Source organism: Chlamydotis macqueenii, chromosome 1, assembly GCF_036417535.1.
Source record: "Chlamydotis macqueenii isolate bChlMac1 chromosome 1, bChlMac1.mat, whole genome shotgun sequence".
NCBI classification, from domain to species: domain Eukaryota; kingdom Metazoa; phylum Chordata; class Aves; order Otidiformes; family Otididae; genus Chlamydotis; species Chlamydotis macqueenii.
In genome coordinates this window covers 51273047-51297486 of record NC_141556.1, presented here as the reverse complement: position 1 = coordinate 51297486, position 24440 = coordinate 51273047, and the positions used below count along the sequence as shown (strand labels likewise).

Sequence of the window (24440 nt, the reverse complement as noted above, 5' to 3'; positions counted from 1 at the left end):
CCACTTCCTCTCTTTGTCACTAACATTGAAGAAAAATCCTACAAAAAAAAAACCATGCTAGCAATTCTTCCTGACTCCACACTCCTTTCTTTTCCTGTTTGAAGTCCTGATATTCACAAGCGGTGTGATACACACTCATATCTGGCACTTGGAGATTTTCTTTCGGCTGTTAAAAATTGCTTTTGCAGAAGGGCTGTGAGATGTTGTGTGTCTTGTATCCAAAGAGAAAACTGAGCAGTTAGTACTTACGCCACTCCAAACCACTTTAAAGCCAATTAAGTGCTGGATTTTTTTTTTGTGGGAGAGTTTACCTACTGAATGAATGACTTCAGTGCCTTCTCTCTAACTTTCACTATGAAATATAGCAGTCATCCTTTGGGAATCCAAAGGGGAAAATGGATTCAGATGAAATCCATAAAACAGCGTTCTGTGTTAGTCCCTGAACTCCAGTCTGTTTGGAGTCTTTCTCGGCTCTGCCCCCAAATTTTACGCTCCTGATGTATGTAAAATTCCCTTTGACTTTAATGGGAAAGTCAATGACTCCCTCTGGTGATCATTCTACCTAAATTGGACTCACCCCATTAAGAGGCTAATCAGGGATTTCTTCAACCATTCTAGCTGGAAAATAGATTTTTTAAATTATTTTTTGCAATATGTGCTTTGCTAAAATGAACTACATTTCCTTCAATCTTTCCCCCCAAAGCCCCTTTGGAATTAAAGGTAAAATAATTGTTTCTGGAAAATAAAGGAGATCCAACTAATTCTTAACACAAGCCTTCTGCTCCATGTTTTGTTTGTTGTTGTTGTTGTTTTTATCTTCCTCCTTGCAGTTTGCAGGTTCCTTTGGCTTATTGCAGATCAACAACAACTTCTGAGCTGATAGCAGTCCAACCTTCCGACTAGAATGCATCTCACAAACAAATTGATCTAGAGGGATTATTGGAATTGCTTTGTGGATATTCTTTGTCTTAACCCTTTCTTTGCTAGGCTGTTTGCATGCTGCTGTATGAATCTGCATGTTTACTGAATGCTATAGTAGATGGATGTGCATAAAGACATCTTTGATGCTGTGATTTTTTGAAAAAGTTTTAGGTGTGTTCTTGATGATAAGATTAATAGGTATCTTAGTGACCTGCAGGAGAGCAGCCAACATGGTATTGAGAGCTTATTCATGGTATTTCTTTCATGAACTTGATTTTATTTCAGAAATGTTAGAATAAGACTATTTTTAGCCTCTATTTAAAATCTAAATTCTGAAGATATTTTGAGAAAATTATGAGATCAGATGTTTCCATCTTTACTATGGCCTATGTTTTCACCAAACTTTCACATGGGAGTCATCAAGCATGTTGATCTTTGCATAAGATATCAACCAGTGTTTGTAAAAACAATGAGCGTATCAGTTTAAATCTATTTTCCTTTGATCTGCTATATGGGTTTAAACAATTCTCTAAACCGTAATCAAATCTGCTTGCAAGTAATACAACACTTTGTTTCCTGGAGGAAGCACTGATTTAAATTTACTTCATGTGGGTGGTTTTGTCTCAAGGCCAGTGTGTACCTTCATTCATAGTTCCCTGGCAGACTGTTTGTGACCTAAATGGGGAAAATTCTAATCTAAACGATTAGTCTAACCAACTTAGATTCCCCACTGGAACAGGTTTGGTCATCCAACTCTCCAGTTGGTCGTCCAACTTTGGAGGTCTTTGACATCTGGTTGGATAAACCACAACTGCTGAAAAGGTAATACAGAAGGTTGTGAGACAGTTTGTTTTTCAAAAAAAAAAAAAGGGAAAAAAAAATCCAGAAAAGATTGAGTAGTATGAGTCATCTTTGACTGTGGGTGTTGAATTCTGAGCCTGCAAACTGTAGAGTAGTGTGATCAAATTAACGTAGTTTAAAATAGCTGAGATCGCTCTTAAGATTGCCTAAACCTTTAAAATAGAACTGAAATCGTATAGGCAAAGCCTAAGGAGTTTGGAACCAAAATCAATATGAGGAGTCCCATTGAAGTGATTGGGCTCTTCATTCACCACTGAAGTCATGGACTGAGAGTGGGAATATATGTTTGCAGGGAAGAGCTTTGGAGGTTAAAAGGAATCATAGCTAAGTTCATTAAAATATACTGATTGAAATGTCAGATTTTTTAGGATTTGTAATTCTCCAGACAGCAGAAAAGCTTTAGATACTAGCTGCGAGCATACCCCAGACTGCCAGCCCCAAGGCTGTTGCTATTTATTTCTCCAGCCAGTGACATACGGTGCTTTTAGCCACTGTGGTCCATAAGACCTCTCGCCATGGTATTCAGAGCGCTGAGCCCTGCCCTGAGCTGGGAGCGTGAGCCAAAAGCATCCTCCCTGTGGCAGGCGGTCAGGGAGGTGCAGGGAGCACCTCTGCCAATGCCACTCCTTGCAGAAGCAGAGCTGGGTGAGGCACCACCCAGATGCTGACGCACGCTCTTCCCATGGGACTGAACCTGTGGTGCACCCTGAGATGGGAGAGGGCTGTCATTTCGGGAGGTGGTGGGCGGGTGCCTCTTTAGGGCTCTGGGGGAAGCTCCGGGCTGTGTCTGCCTCTAGGAGAAAAAACTGATAATGAGTCAGAGTAGACTTTCTGTTAGGATAAACCTAGTCATGGCTCATACGGGGGGGCACCCCAGTGGGCTGTGATGGAAGGAAGAGACTCCTTTAAGATCTGAGAGAGCTGGAGAAATTATTCACAAGGCTGACAGGTTCTTTCCCAGAGATGCTGAACTCAAACTCACTTTTGCAAGCCTTTCCGGGTTCTTTGGTCCTATGGTCTGAGGACTCTTACTCCACCCCACCAACCCCCTCAAAATACAAGATAGCTTAAATGTAAGATCGTTGTAAAGCCTGGGTAGTTTGAAGTAAAGGTACTCGGATTGTTGGGATTCTGCCTTGTAACATTTTTTTGTGAGATATATAATAATTCATTGCAGTATTAGGATTGATATGCAGGAGACAGTCATTTAAATTGAGTTAGTACCGGAGATCCTTTATCTACAATAGAAAAAAAAAGTGTAATAAAAATAAGAGACAGAATTAGCAAAGGCAGGTTTTTAAGAAAATTGTGAAATAATTTTGCTGCTTTCTAAAGTAATACTTTCAACTCAATAATATCTTCCAAATACTTCAAAAATACTAATGCATTCATATTTCCAGTGTACTTTGGGGCTATGTGGTTTAAAATCATGTTTTCCATTTTACAGCAAAGAAAATTGAGGTACCAGGATGTTGCACATTGGCTAAGATGACACTGAAAGTTTGAAGGAGCCAAAAATAAAACTCTTGTCTCATAAGACCCACCTTTAGTTTTTTAACTTTTATCCACAGTATGATATTTTTTAATTTGCTTATTTCCTATTTCTTTTCCTATCTCCTTCTCTGCTTTGGAAGGATTTAAAGATTACGGTGAATGAAGGAAAATATGCCCAGGAGAATATTAGTGTGTAAGATAAGATTATCTGAGAAGCAATGAAGAATGAGTTTTATCAATGGTTGAAATAACAGAATTCTTTACTAGTAGATTTAAGAAGCAAAAAATACTTAAGTACAGTTGTCTAGATTATTTCATTCTGTTGTTCTTTCTAAGGCTTCTTACTTCCATTTTTCATAAGTATGAAATAGTATGTGTTGTGAAGATGAGAGCCATTTTAAGACAATTATGTGAAATCCAAACAAAATGCTCTAAGGTTCGTATTTTCAGGTGCATTTTATTTTTAATATGGAAAGTTGTCTGAACTATGAAGAGCCTCAATTTAACATCAAAAGAAAAATGCTTCGCTAAATCTATTTTTATTGCATGGTGTAGATGTTACTGACAGTTGTCTTTTTAATTCAAATAGATATTAATGCCATAGAGGACTGTATCTTGAACTGTAAATTTCAGCAGACTTTCATCTATCAATCCCTTGAATATTGTGTATTTAATGGACAAGTAAACTGATAAAGACGTGAAAAATCTAAGTAATTTCTTCTTGCACAGAAAGGTGCATTTTGTTCAAGAATGTTACAGAAGCTAGCATTTTAGAAATAAAGTCGTGGGATGTGGATCATACCTACATGCTGCTTCAGCATATGGAATTAAGGAAGCTGCTTCTATATTTGGTATTAATGATCCAAACTAAAGCCATAAATACTACACTAAGAAGGGGACAGATGTTCTTTGTTAATTTACTGTTTTTCACACTCAGTCTTGTGAGTTAGAAGCTGTACATTGGAAAGATTGTATGAAAAATGGAGGAGAATTTTATGAAAAATGGAGAAGATGAGGTAGTTTTTACTGTCAAATAAACTATTCTCACTGAAAATCTGACTATTTCAGAGTCAAAGCTGAATTTTAATATCTAACATTTACATTTTTGAGCTGCTGGAAATAAGTTGTACATAGAGTTTGAGGTGCTTTTCTGAAAGAGCCCACTTTTGGTTTTTTTGGCTAAAATCTAGATACCTGTACCTAATGTTCAAAGGCCAAAGTCTCACTATCTTTATTGGTGGTGTTTGTCCAGACGTTTGTATCCTCTATGCAAGGCTAAAAGGCTGGGGCACTCTTGTAGTCGGCAGCACCAGCAGGAAGAGGCTCAGAAGAGGCTTGGCTGCTCACCCAGGGTTGCGGAGCCAGAGCTGTGACTGTAAAGCTGCACCTCCAGGAGCCGGGCAGGGCAGCTGTAGCCTTAGCAAACCGCTGGGAAGACACTCAGTCAGTCCTCCCCAGCAGGAACCCAATGCCTGGGTGACTGGATCAAAATCAAATGAAAACTGACTGCCTATCAGGGAAGATCACTGTCACATGAAGGAGGGTGTCAGCTGGATGAGAGAGCATCACAGCTGTGTTGTTAGTCTTTCCTTGTCGGGGAAAAATGTGGAAAGTATGGCTCTGCTTGGAGGAAGAGGTGGAGGTGCACAGGATCTAGAGCATCAACCCTGGCATGGGAAGTTGGCTTTGCTTCTCACCCTGCTGCTGGCTGGAGGGGACAGTCTTTGCAGGTTCGCTGTGGTCCTGGACCAATCATTTCCCTTCCCAAGGTGTGCTGGCCATGGCATGCACCTTCCTGTGAAACCTCACTGGGAGCTCCTGACAAGGTGCATTAAGCTGGAGCATGGTGTCACTGCTCATAGCTGTCACCCGCTGCCTTCCTGTAAGAAAGCCATTCCAAGATGGCCAGTGATTTTCGGGAAATCTTCATGTAAAGTGTTTTCAGGAGAAGCAAAAGAAATATACCCGTGCAAAACATACAGACTTTTCTAATAAGAAGTGTTATTTCTAATTTCTGCTTCTCTAAAACAAATACTACTTTCAAGTTTCACGCTCTGTCTCTGAAGACCTTGTTTTCGAAAGAGGATCTGCAGTTATTCCTGCCAGTAAGAGAAGCTCTCCCCAGAGCTCTGGGAACATTCAGGGAAGCAGCATCTATTGAGATGACACAAGTTCTCTCCCACGGTCCTAAAATATTTGGAGTGACGATTACAAAAGGGGCCAGACAGCCCCATTCATCCAGTTTTCATTTGTTTCCGTCAGCTGTTGCACCTTTAGAGATTGTTTGTCATGCCAAGAGTGATTTTTCTGGGATTTGATCCAAAACTCTCCTCATTTCTGGAGCTAGACTGAATTACAGTTAGCAAGTTAGATAACGTGCATCAGAGGGAGCAGGATTTGCTGCTGTTCCTCTCCCTCCGCCTGCTCCTCGCTGAGGCTGCAGCGCCAAGGAGATGGGAGTGATTTCCCAAGGCTCAGCCCTGCGATGAGACACAGCAGGGGAATAAGTCCAGAAATTATGTTCAGTAGATCCTCTTCTCCCCATGCACCGGCTCCATGATGTGGAAATGCAAGAGAAGGTGAGCCTTACTGGGGGAGAGGTGGAGAAGGCAGCAGAAGATGAGGAGTCACCAGCAAACTTAGAGGAGAACAGACCATTGGGGACCCACTTATACCTAACTAGGCTTTTTTCTAGAGTTTGTTGTTATTCTCTCAGTGTGCCTCAGTGTGCCTCCGTCCTCCTTGAAGTGCAGTGGCTAAAACTGGACAGTGCCTCATATGAGACCTTGCTGGTAGCTGCATATGGCACAAAAGTTCCTTCCATGTGTTACAATATGCTACTTTTGTTAAATATCTCCTTTTTTATTTAGGAGAGAGGAGTTCAGCAAAGGGCCATCAAGGTGGTCGGGGGCTGGAGCACTTGCTCTCTGAGGAGAGGCTAGGGGACCAGGGCTGGCTGGAAAAAAGGTGACTTTGGGTACAAAAACTGAGGGAGGAGATGGCAAGAGAAACTTCCTCCCCGATGAGGACAGGCAAGCAGGGGGACAGGTTGTTCAGAGAGGCTGTCCAGTCTCTGTGCTTGGACCTGACTGGATGAAGCTCTGAGCAACCTGGTCTTATCTCACAGCTGCTCCTGCTTTGAGCTCTGCTTGGAATGTAAACTTCCTGAGTTCTCTTCCAGCTGATTATCCTGTGATTTATTTGCTTCTTTTTTGCAAGACTGCTGCATTTAATTTAAAGTATACTAAAACTTTCAGATCTTTTTGAGTCCTCTCCCCACCACCCTGTTAAATTGTTCTCCTCATTTATTTGCTATTTTATTTACATATTTAATCATCCATTCCCAAGGAATAATCTTGTCTTACTGAATTTAATCTGACCAATTTCTGTAGCTCATCAAGTCCATTTTCAGTTCTTACTCTGTTCTGGAAAGTCCTTGACTCCTGGATCCTCCCCAAAGAGCCTGAGCTCTCCTCCAAGCCACTGCATGGAGCAGGTCATTGCAGATTGCCTTAACGTGTTCCAGTCCAGTTGGGCTTAAATACCAATAATTATTTGCTAAACATGTATTTCAACTTCTTGTGCAACCGCAGCATTTTGACTCAAGGTGGTTTGTGTATGGGGCATGTCACATGTTGCCTCATCGGGAGTCTCACAGCCAGCGTCCCAGTCCTGCTATGCTTCTGCTTGCTGCTGCTGATTTAGTCAGCCAGTTTTCCAGCAGAGGAAGGAAATTCGATCTGAGACGATTCATACTGAACAACCTCATTGTAAACATCTTGAATTTTTCTTGGCCCACAGAAGCTGTCTCAGGTAACACATGACAGACAATATTATACTTTTTGTCATCTTCAGTAATACAGACATAGATATAGATATACACACATACATACATGTATTCCTGGGCATTTATTTCAGGTGGCCAGGAGCAAAGTCAGAAGGTCTCATAGGCCACCAGGATCAGGGTGACTGGATGTTTAAACAACATTGGTGTCCCTGCAGTTAGACTGGCTATAACTTTACAAATCTTCCTTTTTTCCCATCTTAAATACTCTTTTAGCCCTACTTTGATCCTTTCAGTATCTTCTGTGACTTTCTGAGGATAATTACTCCTAGTTTAGGGAAATCTTTGACATCTTCTAAAGTGCTGTCAAGTGAAGTTCATTGAGCTATGCTGAATACATCAGGACTGCCTGCCACCCAACTCCTGCTTCTTCTGCATATGCTATCCAGGTATTCTTTTCTGTGGCTTTCCTCCTTTCCTCTCCTTAGAAAGTGTGTCATGTCTATGATTAATCTTGCCGGTTTGGTGATCACTTTCAGTACAGTTTCTTTCTGTCTTCAGATTATCAACCAAGTCTTCCCTGTCTGCAGGGATGAAGCCTAAAGTAAGTTTGTTCTCCTTAGATAACTTTGTTCACCTTGTGAACCAGTAAGTTGTCTCCAGCACAGCCCACAACCTTGAAGACCTGTATATGTAATGTCCTACAGCTTTTCCAGTAAATATATGAGTAATTAGAAAGACTTGAAGCAGATGGAAATGTGCAAACACTTTGTAACATGAATTTACAACAGATATCTGGAGTAATTATGCCCTATTGTCTTCTGCCACAGAGGAAGGTAGCAAGAAGAAGAAATATTATTTCTTATGTGAATATGTTTTCCTGAAATCAAGCAGGTGAAGTTAAATAAACAGGAGAAGTGGAAATGTCCTTAATTCTTTTAAAAGATGGTCATAAAGTGATTAGGAGACCATGCCACAGCTGCGATTGCTGGGAAGGGAAGGGAGGTGGATGAGTGGAGAGCAGGCAGTGTGGAGCCTTACATCTCTCCCTCCCTCTCACACCGTTAACCAGCCATGTGTATCATGGGTAGCAGCTGGCAAAAGCTGTGCAGAGCAGAGCATTCCCTTTCCCCCTTCCTTTGCCCCTTCTGCCTGTCCGAGTTGTCTCCCACGGTGACTAGAGAGGGAAATCTTTTATGCATGGGACATCTATAGCTATCACAAAAATGGTATCATGATAGCAGAATCCTGTTGCGATGTTACTCGTAAGCATTTATCTTTTGGGAAGAATAAGATAAGCACATATTTGATACAGATTAGGCGATAGCTGGTGCTATTTTTTTTTTTTTGCTCTTCTTTACCGTATTACTTAGGAAAATGTTCTTTGTTAAACTCTATTTTTCACAGAACCTCTGTGTCAAATGGTATTAAGTGCCCAAGTGTATTTCTGTTTATTATGGTGGAAGTGCGTGCACAGATTGAGTTCTTTTCCTTCTTTTTGAGGGCATATGTTTTGGGAGCCAAAAATTATGAGTGTTTGAAGCTTAATCCCAATTTTCCCTCCTACTGCCTATTTTCTGGCCTCGGATACTCACTTAACCTTTTTCCTTTCCTTGATTCCTTCCTCTTCAGCACAGGGGTATGCAACTTTAAGTACTTCTCCTGGGGATTTCATAATTCATTAAAACATTTCAGCACTTTGAAGACATAAAATATGTGTATAGTAAATGCTAAATATTTTTACAGTGGTGCAAGGAAAAGGTTGGTTTCTGAATTTAATTATCTTCCATAAAATTAATGTTCCTTCTGTACTGCATTTCAATACCTTAGTCATTCAAATATTAATGAGTGCAGAACCAATTAGTGAATTTTGCACTGCTGCCCTTCTGACTGGGCATTCATACAGTCACGGGAAATTCTTGATCTCTGCTTGCCTGCTTGATTTTTTGTTGACTTAATAAATCAATTCACCTGTATTTAAAGAAGATTTAGCTTAATCCTAGATCTTCCAAACCTTTAATTCTGTCTGATGGGGGCAGTTCACTTGGACAGTCCTTGGAGCAGAGACCTGGACCCAGAACTTCTCTCTTGCAGGAGAGTGCTCCAAACATCTGCTTTTATGCACATCTTCTTTCTCCAAAGAATTCAAAATAAGGGATTCCTTTCATTTATTAAAGGGCTTGAAAACAGCCTATCTTCTGCTGCTTTAACCTGTGAAAGAAGAAGGTGAAGTACATAGGTGTGAATTCCCTCAGTCAGAGAAGGGCATCAAGCTGAGAGCTCCCAGCTCTTGGGGGGAGTGCGCTAACCGTCAAGTTTTTGCTTAGGAGATGAGGGAGGGGCAGGGTGGGTACCACTGGCATTTGTAGTGAGTCCCTGCCCTTTTTTTAAATGGAGCAACTTAAAGCTTGCATACACACTTACTGCAGTGTCGCGTTACCTGTTCCTGAGTTAGCAGCAAAGCAGAGCAGACGATAGATGTGTCCGGTGTATTTATGTTTACCCACTGCATCATGGCACGGCCGCTATCGCAGCGTCACTGTCAGCACAGTGGCCCTGCCGCTTTGCCGGCGGAGCCCTGAACGCCTCTGCTGTGCACAGGAACAGGCACCGGCTCCTGGCGCATCCAGCCAAGGCAGCACACCACTCCCTAAAGACAAGCCCTCAGGACGGCAGGATTTAAGGATACACCTTTGTCTCTGGAACAGCAAGATGGTGAGAACTGGTTGTACAACATGATGGCATCATGACAACCCCATGCCAGCACTGGGGAGAAATAAAACGTCTGCTAGCACACGGTACCATGCTGCCTGACTTTACTCCTTTCAGGATCTCAGCGAGTGCGTCCAAATAGCACTGCAATATGTTTTCTTGCTTACCAGATACTTGGGGATGCTGCACCTGGTGTGGAAATGCCTTCTCTTTTACTCTTCTCTTGAAAATTTGAGGCACAAGCTGCTGCCATGGATTCCTATTCAGGAATCCCTCCAGGCAAAAAAAAAAGTAGGAATCACAGTGATGGGCATGGCTGGAGCATCCGAAAGTCAGTTTACTTGACACACAGAGAAAGAAAGGTCATTGGTGCCAACTAGTGAAATGTCCTAATTCTAACATCCAGCAGAAGTAGCTGGTGCGGTGTTTGCTACTGGCCTTGCACTGAGAGGATGAGTCCATCACGTGGAGGAGGACTGTTTTGCAGCAAGTTGCAGAGGATGAGGTAGAAGATGGTGAAACAAAGTCAGAGTTTTTATTAGCTAATGCTATCAAAATGTGGAGCCCTGTGCATCACGAAGGAGAAGGAAATAACTTTGAAAACAAGATAGGGGAGCAGAAATTGACCAGATATGGGGAAGCTGAAGAATTACTGAAGCTGGAGGAAGGGATGTGTGCACATGCATTTCAAATCATGAAGGAAATAAGGGACAATTAACAACATTAGGCAGCCACCAGCCTGTCTGGCAGCACTCAGTAGTCAGTCCAGAGGATGCCAGCCTGCTCTGACAGTAACCAGAAATGATACCCTAGTCTGTCACCAGCCAAGCAGCCAGGTTTCAGGCTACAAAAGGTAAGAGCAAGAGTCATCTTTCTAAGAAGAGTCGCACTTCCTGGGATTGTTTTGAGCATCGGTGCAAAATTCCTCCTGCTGCTGCTGACATGAACCAGCAATGCACATTCTTACTGTTGTTAAATTACTGATACATTAATTGCTATCTATTCTGGATGCTGCAATTGCATTTTTCATGCGTGTTTAGTGCCTTTTGTTGCTGCCTGCTGAAGATACTGTGGGCAGATCCTACGTCTGATGCTTTGTTTTAGTTGCCTGGCTACTGTGAAATGTTATCTTAGCTTTTGCTGAGGTGTCACAGATGCTTTCTTGATGAGTGTCCAAACAAGGAAATATGGAAAAGATGCTGGTGAATGCTATGCTTGCCTACTCCTGTTGCTTTTGCTAGAGATGCTACGGTATGCTTACTTTGCTTTGCTGCTACAGACTATCTGTACAGAAACATAGAAGGTAGACTGAAACCTTTTGTTTACACAGCGAGGTCATGGTTAATATCAAAGGTAATACTGTGTGTATCTTTGTATGCAAAGGAACTGTTGTTGGAAGGAGATGGTAGGCAACTGCTTCACTTAATTGCAATGCATTCTTTTCTGGTAAATGTTCAAAAGAAAACGTATTTTTTCTGTTGACTGTATTGCCAGATTTTTCCCTTCCTCTCTCTCTGTGAAAGTCTCCAACAGAGAGAGATTCAACTCTCAAAACTTAATTGGGATGTTGACTTTGGACTTCTTCCCTGCCAAAAACTGAAAGTAACCACTATTTCTTCTGCTCTCTGCATTTTCTGTTTATGCCTGCGTAACTTTGTCTCTTTACATCACCAGCACTTCTGACTAAATTGTTTTCTTGTACTCACAGTTTGAAACCTCTTCTAAAGTCTCTGAATAAGCTATGTTTCCTTCCAGTCAGTCCAAAAATATTTTGTCAGCAAATAAATAAAAAATTACTTTTAACAGCTGTTTTTACTTCCTTCTTTAATGTTATTGCAAGCCTTTTCTTAATTATTCTTGCCTTTTGGCAGTTGCAGTGCATTAATATTTACAAGATGAGATGTAGTTTTCTGTTTATATTAGCAGTCCTCTGTCTGTGAGATCTGGACCAACCAGAATGCAGGATATCCTTTCTCATCGATTCATCAGGTTCATAATGTAAGATACAGTGATAAATGGCTATGTTGTCACTTTATGGATGTACAGTCTGTCGCCGTGGTGTTATCTACGGGTGTCACGTCGCTGAAAAGACAAAAAAAAGAGTTCGTAACTTGTCCGCTCTCTTTTGGGACTATGTGTGCACGCATTTGTGTATCGTGCCGTGTGGTTAGCATCTGTTGGCTGTATGGTGTCCATACAGGACGTGGGGCGATTGCCAGCAGCAGTCTCGCTCAGGGGGGAGCTTTGACTTCTGTTCCTGATGTTTTTGTTTGCTCACTTTTCCAAAGCGAGAAACCGTGTAAACAGCTTGGTTTGCACAGTTTCACCCCCACGATGTGTTGTGCTGCACTTTCTGTGTTAATCTATAGGCTTTGCCTAGCTGAGAAGCACGCCATGTTTGCAGAGGCACTTTGGGGGGAGTTAGAGGTAACGTTGATGATGCTCTGAATTTTCGTCGCTTCTCTGACAGAGGCACACGTACTGCGCACGTGAGAGCAAACCTGGTGATCTGTATTGTGGCGTGGTAAGGATGACAGCTGGTCGTTCAGCATAGTATTTCAGAGGAGCTTAGATTTCTCCTAATTTCTGTCATATAACCACCTCCTTGGAGCATTTCTGGCAGAGAGGAGCCATTTTGGCTACCAAGCTTTAGAAGGTTTTAAAATACAAGTTACACCATGAACCTGTTTCCATTATTTCAAAAACCAAGGATATAAGGAGCTAAAAAAAAATTTCTCTCATTCTAGGAATTAAAACGTAAAACAAATAATAAGGATTTGGCTGCTCCACAGAACATTTAAAATTCTTACAGGGAGAAAAATTATTAATTTTTCAGCTAGAAGCGTTGTATCTGTGTGTGCTCCAATTTATTGTTGTCATGGTGACTAATGCATGTTACCATAACCAGGCATGAGGCTTGAACAGGTGAAAAGTTATAAGATGTGGTGCTTGTTAAAAATGAATATATTCAAGCCACTCAAAACCAGGCTGGTTTAGTTTTTTTTTCGGTCATCTTGAGAGTTTTTTACTTGATATTTTTATAAAAAGATGAGGCAGGTGTTACATTTTGTAGAAGTTTTATTGAAATTTCTTCTTACCTCTAACTAATGCTGCATCCAAGTGCCTTTAAAGTGAGTCAAATACAGTGCTCAGAGAATGGGATGAGATTGAAAAGTGCGCAACAATTGTTAAAAAAATTACCTGATAGCAGTAATCTGCTTCCATAGCTTCTTTGACATCAAGCATCTGACCCTTTCTAGAGGACTGAGAAGTGCACATCTGCCTATTTTCAGGGTTATGAAGCACTGCAAGAGCATGAGATATTGGTCTTTAAGGCTATGACCTTTATGGTTAAAAGTTGTCACTATAAAAGAGTAGAATCTTTACCATTCTGACACCTGACTTGAGACGATTTTGTGACTGTAAATTCTTTATCTGCAAAATGTAGAGCAAAAATTCTTCTTTCTCAAGGTAACTGAGGCCAAAGAGAGGAAGAGCACTGGTTAAAGGCTTGGGGAGGTTAGAATACTAAAACACAGGCAGTACAGCAAAATCCATGTGATAAATTGCGCAGCTGTCTGATGAGCTGCAAAGTTAGATGAGGAATAAATTATCTCTTGCCTTTCTGCTTCATCAGAGAGATACAAATCTCCATACATATATTGTGTCATAAAAAATACATAAGCTTAAATGTATGATTATTTCTTATAATTGCAAATTAAATATTCAAACTGGAAACTCCTTATCCTATCATATCTATTTTTAAAAATGAAATCAAACCAAATCAAACATCATAGTTGGTCCTGCACATTTAGGAACATTTCTGTACTGCTTGAAAGCATTTTAGGTGCTTATGAAGGTCCTGAATCTCAGTACATCACGCATGAGTTGTTCCTCACCAATTCTGCAGATTTAGAGGATTTAATTCATATTTTTCTACCCCAGACTTAAGACTTGTTGTTTCAAGTCTTCTCTAGATCAAATATCTTCCTGCCTTGTATTTTACTTGAAGTTAATTGCCATCATCACATCCTAAGTCTCAGAGTTTCAGTATCTGACTAGATTCAGTCAGCTGAGGAGCTCCTTTTCCTTCCTGTAGAGGTTTTTAGGCCCAGATTTATGAAAGTATTTAGCTGTCTAAATCTTGTTTAAAAGCCTTTCTTTCCTTTGGGAAAAAAAAAAAAAAAAAAGGGAAATTGGATGGGGAATATGTAATAGGAATTACACATCTAAACTTCTTCATGGATCTGGGCTTTGGAGACTAACTACCCTGTTATAACTCAGTCTAAGTAGGTAATGAGTACTAGCAATAGTATGGTTTAAAAATCTGAGGACTTTGGTAAGAAACAAAAGAAAAGGATACAAGAAGCCACTTCTGCCGAATATTAAAAAACATTTATGATACAGTTACAAAAGAAAATATTATGAGTATGTATAACATGTCTTCTTCATCCATCATAATAATCTATACCTATTATGTTTAATTTTATGCAGCTTTTCTTAGTAGCTGCTCCCTCTACAAGACACACTGAAATACATGAAAGGTCTTCAGGTGCAGTGGTCTGTCAGAAGCAGCAGAAATCCTGTATCTCTGCATGCTCTTAACCTCAGCTGTATTGCATGTTTAGGTCATCCTAGAGACATGTACAGCAATCTTACCAATTCTCTTTTGTCTAATTTAAAAGGAGTAGTTCCTGGGATGATTGTATGTATTTATAGAGCAATTAGTGGATACAAACTAAAGGTCTCCACGCAGTCCATCTCTAAGTGTCTCCTACACTAGTTTTATTGGCCTGGTTGAAGGTTATTTCTCATTTCCTCCTGATTATTGCTTCCTAGCTCCTTTATGAAATTGAACCAATATGAGAGGTAATCACTGTTCCTCTTGTTACTGCCCTTCATTTACAGACAGAGACAATGTGATTCTCCATTATTTTAATATCCTTCATGTAAAAGGGAGTCAAACTGTAAAATGATGTACTCATGTCACTCTCTGTGTACCCGCCTTAGTTTGTCAGTACTGTCCATTTTCTGCATGCAAGGAAAGTCATCTGCAGACCAACACAACAAAAGTGTTTGGAGCACTACCCAGGGTCACTTATTCTGTAAAAATTCTGGTCCTACCTCACAGCTATCCCCATGCTTCTTCGGTGGAAAGACCGATGGTCAAAAGATGTACTTTTATAGCTTCTCTGTCTTGAATTTACTCCTGTTCCGTGGTAGTAACCTTTTGCTAAATGGATAGGATGTACCTTCTGAGATCTGCTTCCCTGCACAGAACATGCAGGAGTGTGTCTTTATTAGGGGGAAAAAAAGGACTATTTCAAGTGGTCTGTTAGCTGTGGCCTTGAACACTTCATAAGAGACAGCTGAGCACACGGTGAGAATTTGTGATGAGTGCAGTCCATCCTCTCTTGTAGTCAAATACAAACTCCACTGATAAGGATGCAGATCCTTACCCCTTGTAATATGATTGAAACCTTATTTTATAAGGAGAACTGCTTCCTTAAGAAATCAAATTCCCACTTCATATTAAATATGATAGAAGGCTTTTACATGTTAGTGGTCAGAAGAATTCATTTCTGTGGATACAGAATGTCGAAAATTGGAGCAATTGCTCCTGCTGCTTTCCTTTCAAAATTTGAGGTTGAAGTAATATCCGTAGCATATAGGTAACTTAACTAGGCAAAACAGAAATAATAATACTATGTAATTTGTAGGTGTGCTAATAGTGCCAACATTAACTAAGTTCGACTTGTTTTATGATATTCACTTGCTTGAAGTAACCAGATGGGCAGGGTAATGTTGGTGTTTCCAGATTTATCTCTTGCTTTTCATTGCAGAGTTGTGCAAATGTGTGTCATTTCATTTTTTTTGTGACACATGAAAATGATGTACTTGTTTTGTTTACTCTGTCCTGATTTAATTCGTAGGATGTGATAGTTTGCCAGACTTTTGAATGTCTTCGATAAGAATTTTTCCATGTGTTTTTGATGCTTAACTTTTTGCTTTAAAAGTCTTTAACTTGTAGCCATATTCTCTGTGAAATGCTGATGACAATTCCTTGCCAGCTTCAACACAAATTTGAACAATATGACATGCATAGAAAATACAGAGATAAGTGCAGGTAAAGAAAGAAGTAGCATAATCCAAATTGAAATAATCATATAGGAGAGAGTAAAACAGTTTGGGAGGGAGCAAGCAGGGGAGGAAGGAAGATTAGGAAGGAGAAATCTGATCCTCGAAAGACAGTGGTTAGGAGAGAGAAATTCAGAGACAGACCAGACCAGACAGATCAGGGGAGATGTGGGGCTGATGATAGAGGGAAAAGGGCTTGGGAGGAGAAGGACTCCATCCACAGATCATTTTCAGTTAAAAACTGATGCTGGTTTGGCAGCATCCCTGATGTTGAGGGCATGGGCAGCGTGGGCACATGTGAACCAAAAGTAGGAGAGATTACAGTTAAAAAAATAAATAACCTCAAAATAATTATTTTTTTTTTGCATGGACTTGCAAGGCAGAAGGAGCCTCTAAGAGCCTAGAGGTCAGTCCAGGTCCAATAAAGCGATGTCTGAAAAGACACAATGGCAAGTGAGACCCAGACCAGCACTTCCATGCTGGGGCCATCCCTGTACCAATGCCTACATTGGCTCTTTTTGGAAGGGAGGAGAGTGTCCTGTGAAGGGATTTGGCAGCAAACTGCAGTCCTACCCATGTTCTCTGAGGGTTTTGAGGAAAGAGGGGAGATGACAGCTCAGGAAGGCAATCACCTGTATCAATGAGAATGATGAATGTGGAAGGGCAATGTTAGTAACTCTACAATGAGACATCAAGAGAAGGTGATCAAAGTAAATATTCGTAAAGAGATTAAAGAATGCTTCATATATTTGAAGAATGTGTAATAAGTCTTCAGATCAAAGCAAAGTCTCAGTTATTTAGCCATTTAGGAAAGTTAGTTACCAGTTATATGTGCTGGATAGTGGAAGACTTATTAACTGTGTAGAAAAGCTTGTAAAACACATAGCAGAATTTGTGAGTGGCATTTTTGTGCATCTCATGATGCTTTTTCAAGTGCTCTCATCCTCATGTATGTATTGTAAACAGTTATTTTTAAGGAACATTTCCGGGGCTTAATTATTTTATTCTCAAAGCAAATAGATTTAATTAAAGCCTCATTAAACACTACAGTAGATGACTTTGGATTATAAATTCAATCATGAAAAATGTTGTAGGAGTTGTATTCCCTTATTTTAGTAACATTGGCTCTATGCATAGACAATAAATTATTGTTAATTGAACACAACAATGGAGGGCTACTTTGTAGCAAATTTGCCTGCAGCTTCTCTTATATCTTGAACAACTGTGATTTTCAGACAGGAGACTGGGGAGAGCCTTCAATTACCTTGCGACCTCCAAATGAAGCCACAGCATCAACGCCTGTACAATATTGGCAACATCATCCGGAGAAACTCATCTTCCAGTCATGCGATTATAAAGCATTTGTAAGTGTTGATAAATTTAGTGGTTTGATTTGAGGTAGATGCATTAATCTTAGATTTTGATAGACTGATGGTTATTTTCATTTGTGACATTTTTTCAGTCACTTTTGATGACACAGGCCACTTCCTCTGAAATACTGTTATTGTAATAAATGAGAAGCAAGGATGCACAGTACTTTTTGCTATGAATTTTGTGATATGTTGCAGCCATGTAGCAAAGTGTTAGAGAAATGACACTATGAATAAGTCACTAAGTGTTGTAGAAGTGGCAGAGAGAGCAAAAACCCCTCCCTACTTCTCATCTGTCACAAATCCTTGTCCAGTACTTAAGGAAAAATAATATAATATAGGATCCTCATGCCTACCTTAATGCTGTCTGAATTTTATACACCTGTTTTTGGGGAAGGGAGCTAGGGAAGGTTGAGATCAGAGTCCTGAAGCAGTGTTTTCCACCCGTGGGACAAGGGCACATTCAAACCACTCCCAGACCGATGACTACTTTAAATACCAGTAGCTGAAGTTCCTTCAGGGCAGGGAGTATTTATTTTTGCCTCCTGGTAGCTGTAACCAATTCCCACTTCCCATCCTTGGAGAAAGGGAGCTTCCCTCTACGGCTAAAGACAATTAGTGTTCTCTGCTGTTATAAATGCTTGTGAAGGAGAGGAAGGTCTCCTGAAGTACAGAAAATCATATTGGAAGACTTTGTTTTTTGAATGAAAAACACTTCTCTGAAGCCTTGAGTTTCCCATCAACAGAAGCAGGTGCTTCTTAGGAGCTGAAGACGTCAGCCCGCCTATTAAAAGTCTTACGTTTCCCCTTCTGACTTTGCTGAAAGGCACTGTTAAAGTTGTTGAAGGTGCTTCCCAGACCACAGCGTCCTCTTTGGAGGTGACGCACTAATGAAGCAGGGCTGACTTATTTTACAAAGGAAAGAGGCTCAGTAGTTGTAGTGCCTTTAGCATAATAGCTGGAGGTTGACCACTTGTCCAGGACATGGGTTTTAGGTCCTTTTCACCTGAAGGGGCTTGGATCTTAGTGCTTTTTAGGATAATGCTCTGTTCACCAAATACTGGCGCATTGTAGGGGAGAGTTGAGGGCTGCTGGACCTGATCTAGAGCATTTCTGGAAAGGCAGGGATTAGAGAGAGAGGTGAGACAGAGCCTGGCTCCCACTGAGGAGGGGCAGAAGAGATGTTACAGATCTGTCTCTCTGGAGCATGTCTGTGTCTTCCATCAGACCTTCACGGGGCAGAAATGGCCACAAATGCAGTGACTGACCCTGTGTAGTAACTAGTACGTCTACCTTCCTCAGCAAGTCACACTCAAGGTCCAGCTGGCCTGCTCTCAGTCTTACCCTCCTCCTATGCCGCACTTCAAAAGGAAGCTTAGTGACTTCTAGTTCTTTAAATAGTTTTCAGTAAAATCAACAGATTTATCTCAAGAGTGCCTCTTATCTCATTATTTGATCCAGCAGTAAATTCATAATCAGATGTAGCCTTTGTAGGACGTTGGAAGGCTTGTGGATCATTGAAGAAATTAAGTTGGGGTGTCCAGGAATATCCAAGTTAAGGAATGACCAGATCAAAATATCCATGTTACTGGTGGTTAAGGAAGCATCTTCTTTTCAAAAAGACCATGCGTCACTGCGCTGTCTCAACTCCCTGAGCTGTAATGACCTCAGCTTTATGGAGTAAAACCTGACTTGGAAGTTATAATGGAGGCAGCTTTCATTGTGTGCTATATCACTCAGCTGAGCTGTTGGATGTCCTCTGTGGTGCTCCCACATGCTCTGGGTCTTTCAGAAGGAACATTTCCAAAAGTAGAGCAAGTCAGAGGAAAGAAAAATTCCCTCCTAGAATTTCAGATTTTTCTGATAACTAGATAGGACAGTACCTCTGTGATTTGTTTGTCTATTCCACAGTCTACCCTGGGAAGCGCTTCTGAACACCTGCAGCTGAGGCTTTTTGCTGCTGTGCAGATGGGACAGGAGCTGCCTGTCTCTTCTCTTTCTTCCTCTTGTTCTGCAATCAGCTCAAAAGCACTGCTGTTTTCCCTGATTCCTGACCAACTGGTAGCTTTCAAGGAAATACCAATTTTTTGTGCCATACTCTATAAAAAAATAAGAAAATAAAAAAAAAAAAGAAGAAATTAATTGCATCCTTCCTAGAAAAGGTTAAAGATGCCAAAGGATCCAGAGAAAGACAGCAGGATCCAGAGAAAGATGCAGTTCAACTCAACACACTTTTGTTTCATTTTCTAATTTCAGAGCTTCCTTTAAATTTGTTGTTCTTCTGCAAGGGTGATATCAAGCCATCCTGTCAAATTAATGCCCAAAGCCCTATTCATGTCACCATCAAGCCCCCAGCTGGACTCGCAGCTGCTTGGTTTATGAATCTTTCACATCTGCAGTCCTCCAGGAATGCCCTTCATTCGTTCCTTTCTGCTTGTGCTTATCTGGTAGTGGTGGTGGTGTTCAGGCTTCCATTTATAATGCCCTGTGTATAAAGTGTTTTTCACTAATTACCATGTTGCCTACTGTCTACATGGAAATATTTTTGCGTTTTCTTGCAAGTCAGAGACTCTTGGGGTACACAGTATGAAGTGAAATCTTTAAAGAAAATATCTCACTTCAGGTCAAGAGACCAGAGAGCTGAACCAGTACACTTTCTGTTCAGTTCCAGCTTGCGTTCAGCTGTAACTGACATTATTTTTGGTAGGTTCTTGTTTAAGATGAAGTTGGTTCACTGTCTGGTTGGGTCAGCTTAGGCTGTTTCCAAGGGGAGTCAGTGTGGTAGAATGAAAGGGGTCGGGCAGCAGTGGTGGGCTGCAGCATCCTCGGGGAAGAGGCTCCTGCCCACAGTGCTGTCTCTCCTCCTACAGCTCACCTACCCTGTTCTCACCACTGGCATGACTTCTTTTCAGCTTCCATGTTGCTCATGTAGGACTGAAGCCTTAAGAGAAGCCATGGCATTGCATTGTGGTGAGAATGCCAAGAGAGACATCTCTGTGGCTGGGGAGGAGAAGATGAGGGACGGCTTGCTGTCCTTTTTCCCCAGTTAAGCCAGACTTGCATGTGACACCGTTTAGAAATACAGAAGCATCCTGTGTGCACCAAACTATACAAACATGTGCACATCCACAGATGCACACACCTGTAGCATCTATAGGAGAAACACAGAGTGTGGTTCTTGCACAGCCCCGTTAGCAGCCACAAGCCATCTCTCTGCTAGGCGAGAAATGACAGGGACGATGTAGCCAGCTCCATCCCTGGAAGAGCAGCACCGCTCACACGCGGTGTGGAGAGGTACTGAGTGCCCAGAGGAGCAGAGCCTGCTGTCAGGGTGCAGGAGGGCTCAAACTGCTTGTGCCAGCAAGTGACATGGTGAGGAAGGGGCAGATAGGAAGGGGGAGGTGTCAGCGCCTGCCTTATGAACCCTCAGAGATGAGCAGGCTCCTCTGAGAGCACAGCGGCTTTCGGCAAGCTGAGCCAGGACCCGGGACCAGCACCCTGCTGCTTCCTCTCGCCCGGATCTACCTCCTGTTCAGTAACGGCTTCAAAATAATAGTTCAGGGTCAGGCATTTCTTAGGAAGAAATAATGATTTAAACTAGTTTTCAGTTCAGATTTGCTGACATCAGGCTCTGCTATTTGCACATGAATTAGTTGGAGTACGCAGAGGTTGACATCTCTGCTGCCTTTCACGTCCACGTGATTGCACACAGAGCAATAGGAGTTTGGCAGATGGCAGCTAAAAAAAGAAAATTCTCCATTTTTTAATCCAATGGCATTTTTAAGATGGAGTCTGTAGTATTTGCTTATTGTTTGAGTGACCAAGGTGACAAGCTAGAAGACTTTCAGATACTGTTTCAAAGGGCTCAGTCTGATTCAGTACACTGTTGCTGTGCATTCCTGTTTCATAGGTTATTAACACAGTTTTAAATGATTTATCAGAGAACTGAAGAATAAAAAAACTCTAAAGCCATATATTAAGTTGACTGCTACCACTATGGTTTTTTTAGACACTTTTAGTGCGTTTCTGCAGATGTTTGTCTGTTCTGGAATTTTAGTTAAATTACATTTAATGGATTTTTATTTTAGTATTTAGGTTCTATGCTGGTGAAAGAGTTACGAGGCACAGAGTCAACACAGGATGCATGTGCAAAGATGAGGGTAAGTTTATAAGCCTATTCCTTTCTCTGTCATCATAATATTAAATAGTATTATCTAGTGATTGCTTGTAATAGTATTACCTAGTGATTGCTTGTACCGTGTCCTTTTTGCTTTTATAATGTTCTGTGACCCATTTGTTTTCCATTGCCCTTGCATTTACACTGACATTCAGTAGGAATTCTATTCTGCCTTTTATCTTAATTTCAAGTAATGCCAGAATTTAAAGGTTGATATTTTTTTTATGTTGTATCTAAGAAAAAAGCAAATGTATGTGTTATATTTTGTCTTGAATCTTCAAGTCTATTTCAAAGTACTTGCCACACACTTCAAATGTTCCCATATCACATTGCTTTCATAAGCAGAATTGATAGCCCATGCATGATAATCTAGATTGAATTTTCTATGTGAAAATATGTACTAGTAAATATATTAATGTGCTACCAAAGCCATTGATTTTCTATGCATGGTCTGATCCTGCAGTTACATAATCCTATGGATGTCTTTACTCACATGAATATTCCCATTTATTATGAGTTGCTTACATGCTTATTGATTGAAGGATGAAAAGGGATCTGATTCAGTTTCATCTGATGGTGGAAAAGCAGTTAGGTTTCCTTCAGGCTGATAAGAATATGTTTTTGCTTGGCTCTTTGGCCTGATATTGGTTTGTAGAAAATTACAATGAGGCTCAGTCTGTCTCCAGCAAGCATACCACTGCTGGAAACTCAAAACAAGCCACAAGCCAGCCACACGATCTATTCCCAACTGTAGCTGTAATAAGAACGCACCCATTCACAGAGATGGAGAACATATCATGGTCTACTATGATTAATTAATGGAGAATATAATTGTTTGCTAGTCTACCAAATGTGTAAAATTAGATAGATGAATAAGTGAAATGCTTTCTTCTGTGGATCGTAAGGCTTTTATGCAAGATGCCTCTGAGGACTTGATGTAACATTCGGATCAATTAGAAAGCTAGAAGGTGTGTAAAATTCATGCAGACAGACAACCGTTTCCTACTGGTTACGTAACTGCAGCACACAGGCTTTTGTACAAGCTGGTTTAGCTAAGGGCTGGCAGTAATTCGTGTTTACTAGATTGCCTGAAGATCTGTGGCTTTTCGGCTAATTACATGCTAATCATTCCTCACCTGGGCTTAAACTCCTCTAAAAAACACCCCAACAACTTGACACAGAGGGATCTATAGTCCCAGACACATGTTCTGGGGGATTAATTGAGGCTGCAAGCACACCATCTTCCCTTTCCATCCCGTTTGCAAACTGTCAAACCTAGCAGTTCAATTTTTTTCAGGCATACGCCTGTGCAGATCTTAGGGCACAATTTGACACCATGGTAGCGTATGACACCTTCAGTAAGTTATTTAACTGAACTAGGAAGCTTCACATCAAAAAAGTAACTGTAAATAATTTATAGTAATTTTAAGATTTTTTTTTTAAGTCATAGATTTGGCAAATGTAAATTTTATACCTGAAAAATTAAGTGTTTGAAAAGAAATATATTTTTCTGTAAAAATAAGAGTTGCACTAGTAGTCTATAGTGCCATACAGGGCACTTATAAAATGCAATGATGGAGTTTACATACATTTATTTTTACATTGTCTTTTGAAACTATTGTGCTGTGAGTATGTTTGTTTTCTAGTTTGATACATTTTTCTGCAAAGAGTTTTGAACAAAACAATTCTTAATCAGGATTTCATCTGTCCTTTTAATCATATTTCTATTCAAGTCAGAAGCAAAAACCAGTGACTTAATGGGAGCAGATTATTATCTTTGTGTAAGTTTCCCAGTGAGAAAAATGTGTCTTTTTCCAAAACTTTCTCCCTCTGGTTATGTTCTGAAAGTTGGTGTCTGTGAATTGTAAGTCCCAGTTGTCTTAAGCCATCCTGAAGTTTTGGTGTGATGTTCATTAATATACTGAAAGGGACATTTCACTTACAAAAGAGAAGTGAAAAGCCAAATGTATTACTTGACTGCTTCTCAGGTACTGAATTCTGTCCACTTGTCCAGTCTCTTTAGAGGCAGTAAGATTTTTACATAGGGTTGTACTAATGTGATAGAGCAAAATTTTTCAATTTTAGAGGGTTTTTTTTCTGTTTATATATTTCAAATTTATTAACGTGCTACAATCTGAAACATGTTGAGGGGGAGTACGTCACATGTAATGTTGTACCATGTTGAGGCCCTTTCCCACAATTTTAAAATCTTTCTGGAGTCAGACGCATAATCATTTTTAAGGAGAATGCATGAAAATTAGGTACATAATTTTTCTGTCAATGTGGCTTTAGCTTTTCCATCTTTAACCTAATGCTGCTCAAAAAAGCATTGATATTCACTGGATGTCTCCCAGCCAGCAGGTGCACTAAGATGAAAGAAGCCTATCAGTGAAATAACGTATCTTGATCTTCCTCAATCATTCAGAGAGACAGAGAAACAACAAAAATGACGTGTTTGCTGACTGCAGATCTCTCGCTGTTAGTTATAGATGCTTCCTGCGCTTTCAGTTATTGCAATTGATGGTTTTGGTTCTCAAGAAAAGTGTCATGCAGATAGCCCTCACCTCTCTCCACAGAGGGGCTTACAGCAGCCGCTTCCTCTTATCACTGAAGAGTGAAGGGCGATCCTAAGTATTCTGTAATGTAAAAAAAAAAAAAAAAAAACAAAAAACAAAAAAAACCACCATGTCCAAAAACCTGAGAACATCTGTCTTAATAACTTTTCTTGGCTATCCACTCTGCTTCTCAGCATTGTGCATCAGCGTGCTCCAGCAGAGCAGATGATGGATTTGTTTGGGGAAAATCATCCAGATACAAGAGACTGAGCTCAGCATGGGGGTCAAGGTTATGCATGCCTTTTGTTCCCACCCAAACTGCAGATTCTTGCAGCCATCCAAAATTATGGATATTTGGCAAGAACTGTGCCTAATAGAGGGATTATACTTGATTTTTCCATCCACATATTTGCGCTCCAAGGATAGAT

At 40.6% G+C, this 24440-nt stretch overlaps 1 protein-coding gene across 7 annotated transcripts in view; it reads left to right on the top strand.

Moving 5' to 3' along the window:
* The window catches only part of ANKS1B (ankyrin repeat and sterile alpha motif domain containing 1B), a 444690-nt gene that overhangs the window by 398420 nt on the left and 21830 nt on the right, over positions 1-24440 (top strand). For 3 of the 7 annotated variants that reach the window (XM_086750791.1, XM_086750832.1, XM_086750824.1), the window contains 3 exons: positions 11696-11770; positions 17146-17274; positions 21369-21440. In XM_086750791.1, the coding sequence (XP_086606917.1) occupies positions 11696-11770; positions 17146-17274; positions 21369-21440 (276 nt within the window). The remainder of the gene's footprint in view (positions 1-11695; positions 11771-17145; positions 17275-21368; positions 21441-24440) is intronic. The other 4 variants (XM_086750841.1, XM_086750805.1, XM_086750799.1 and 1 more) reach the window with 2 other exon arrangements.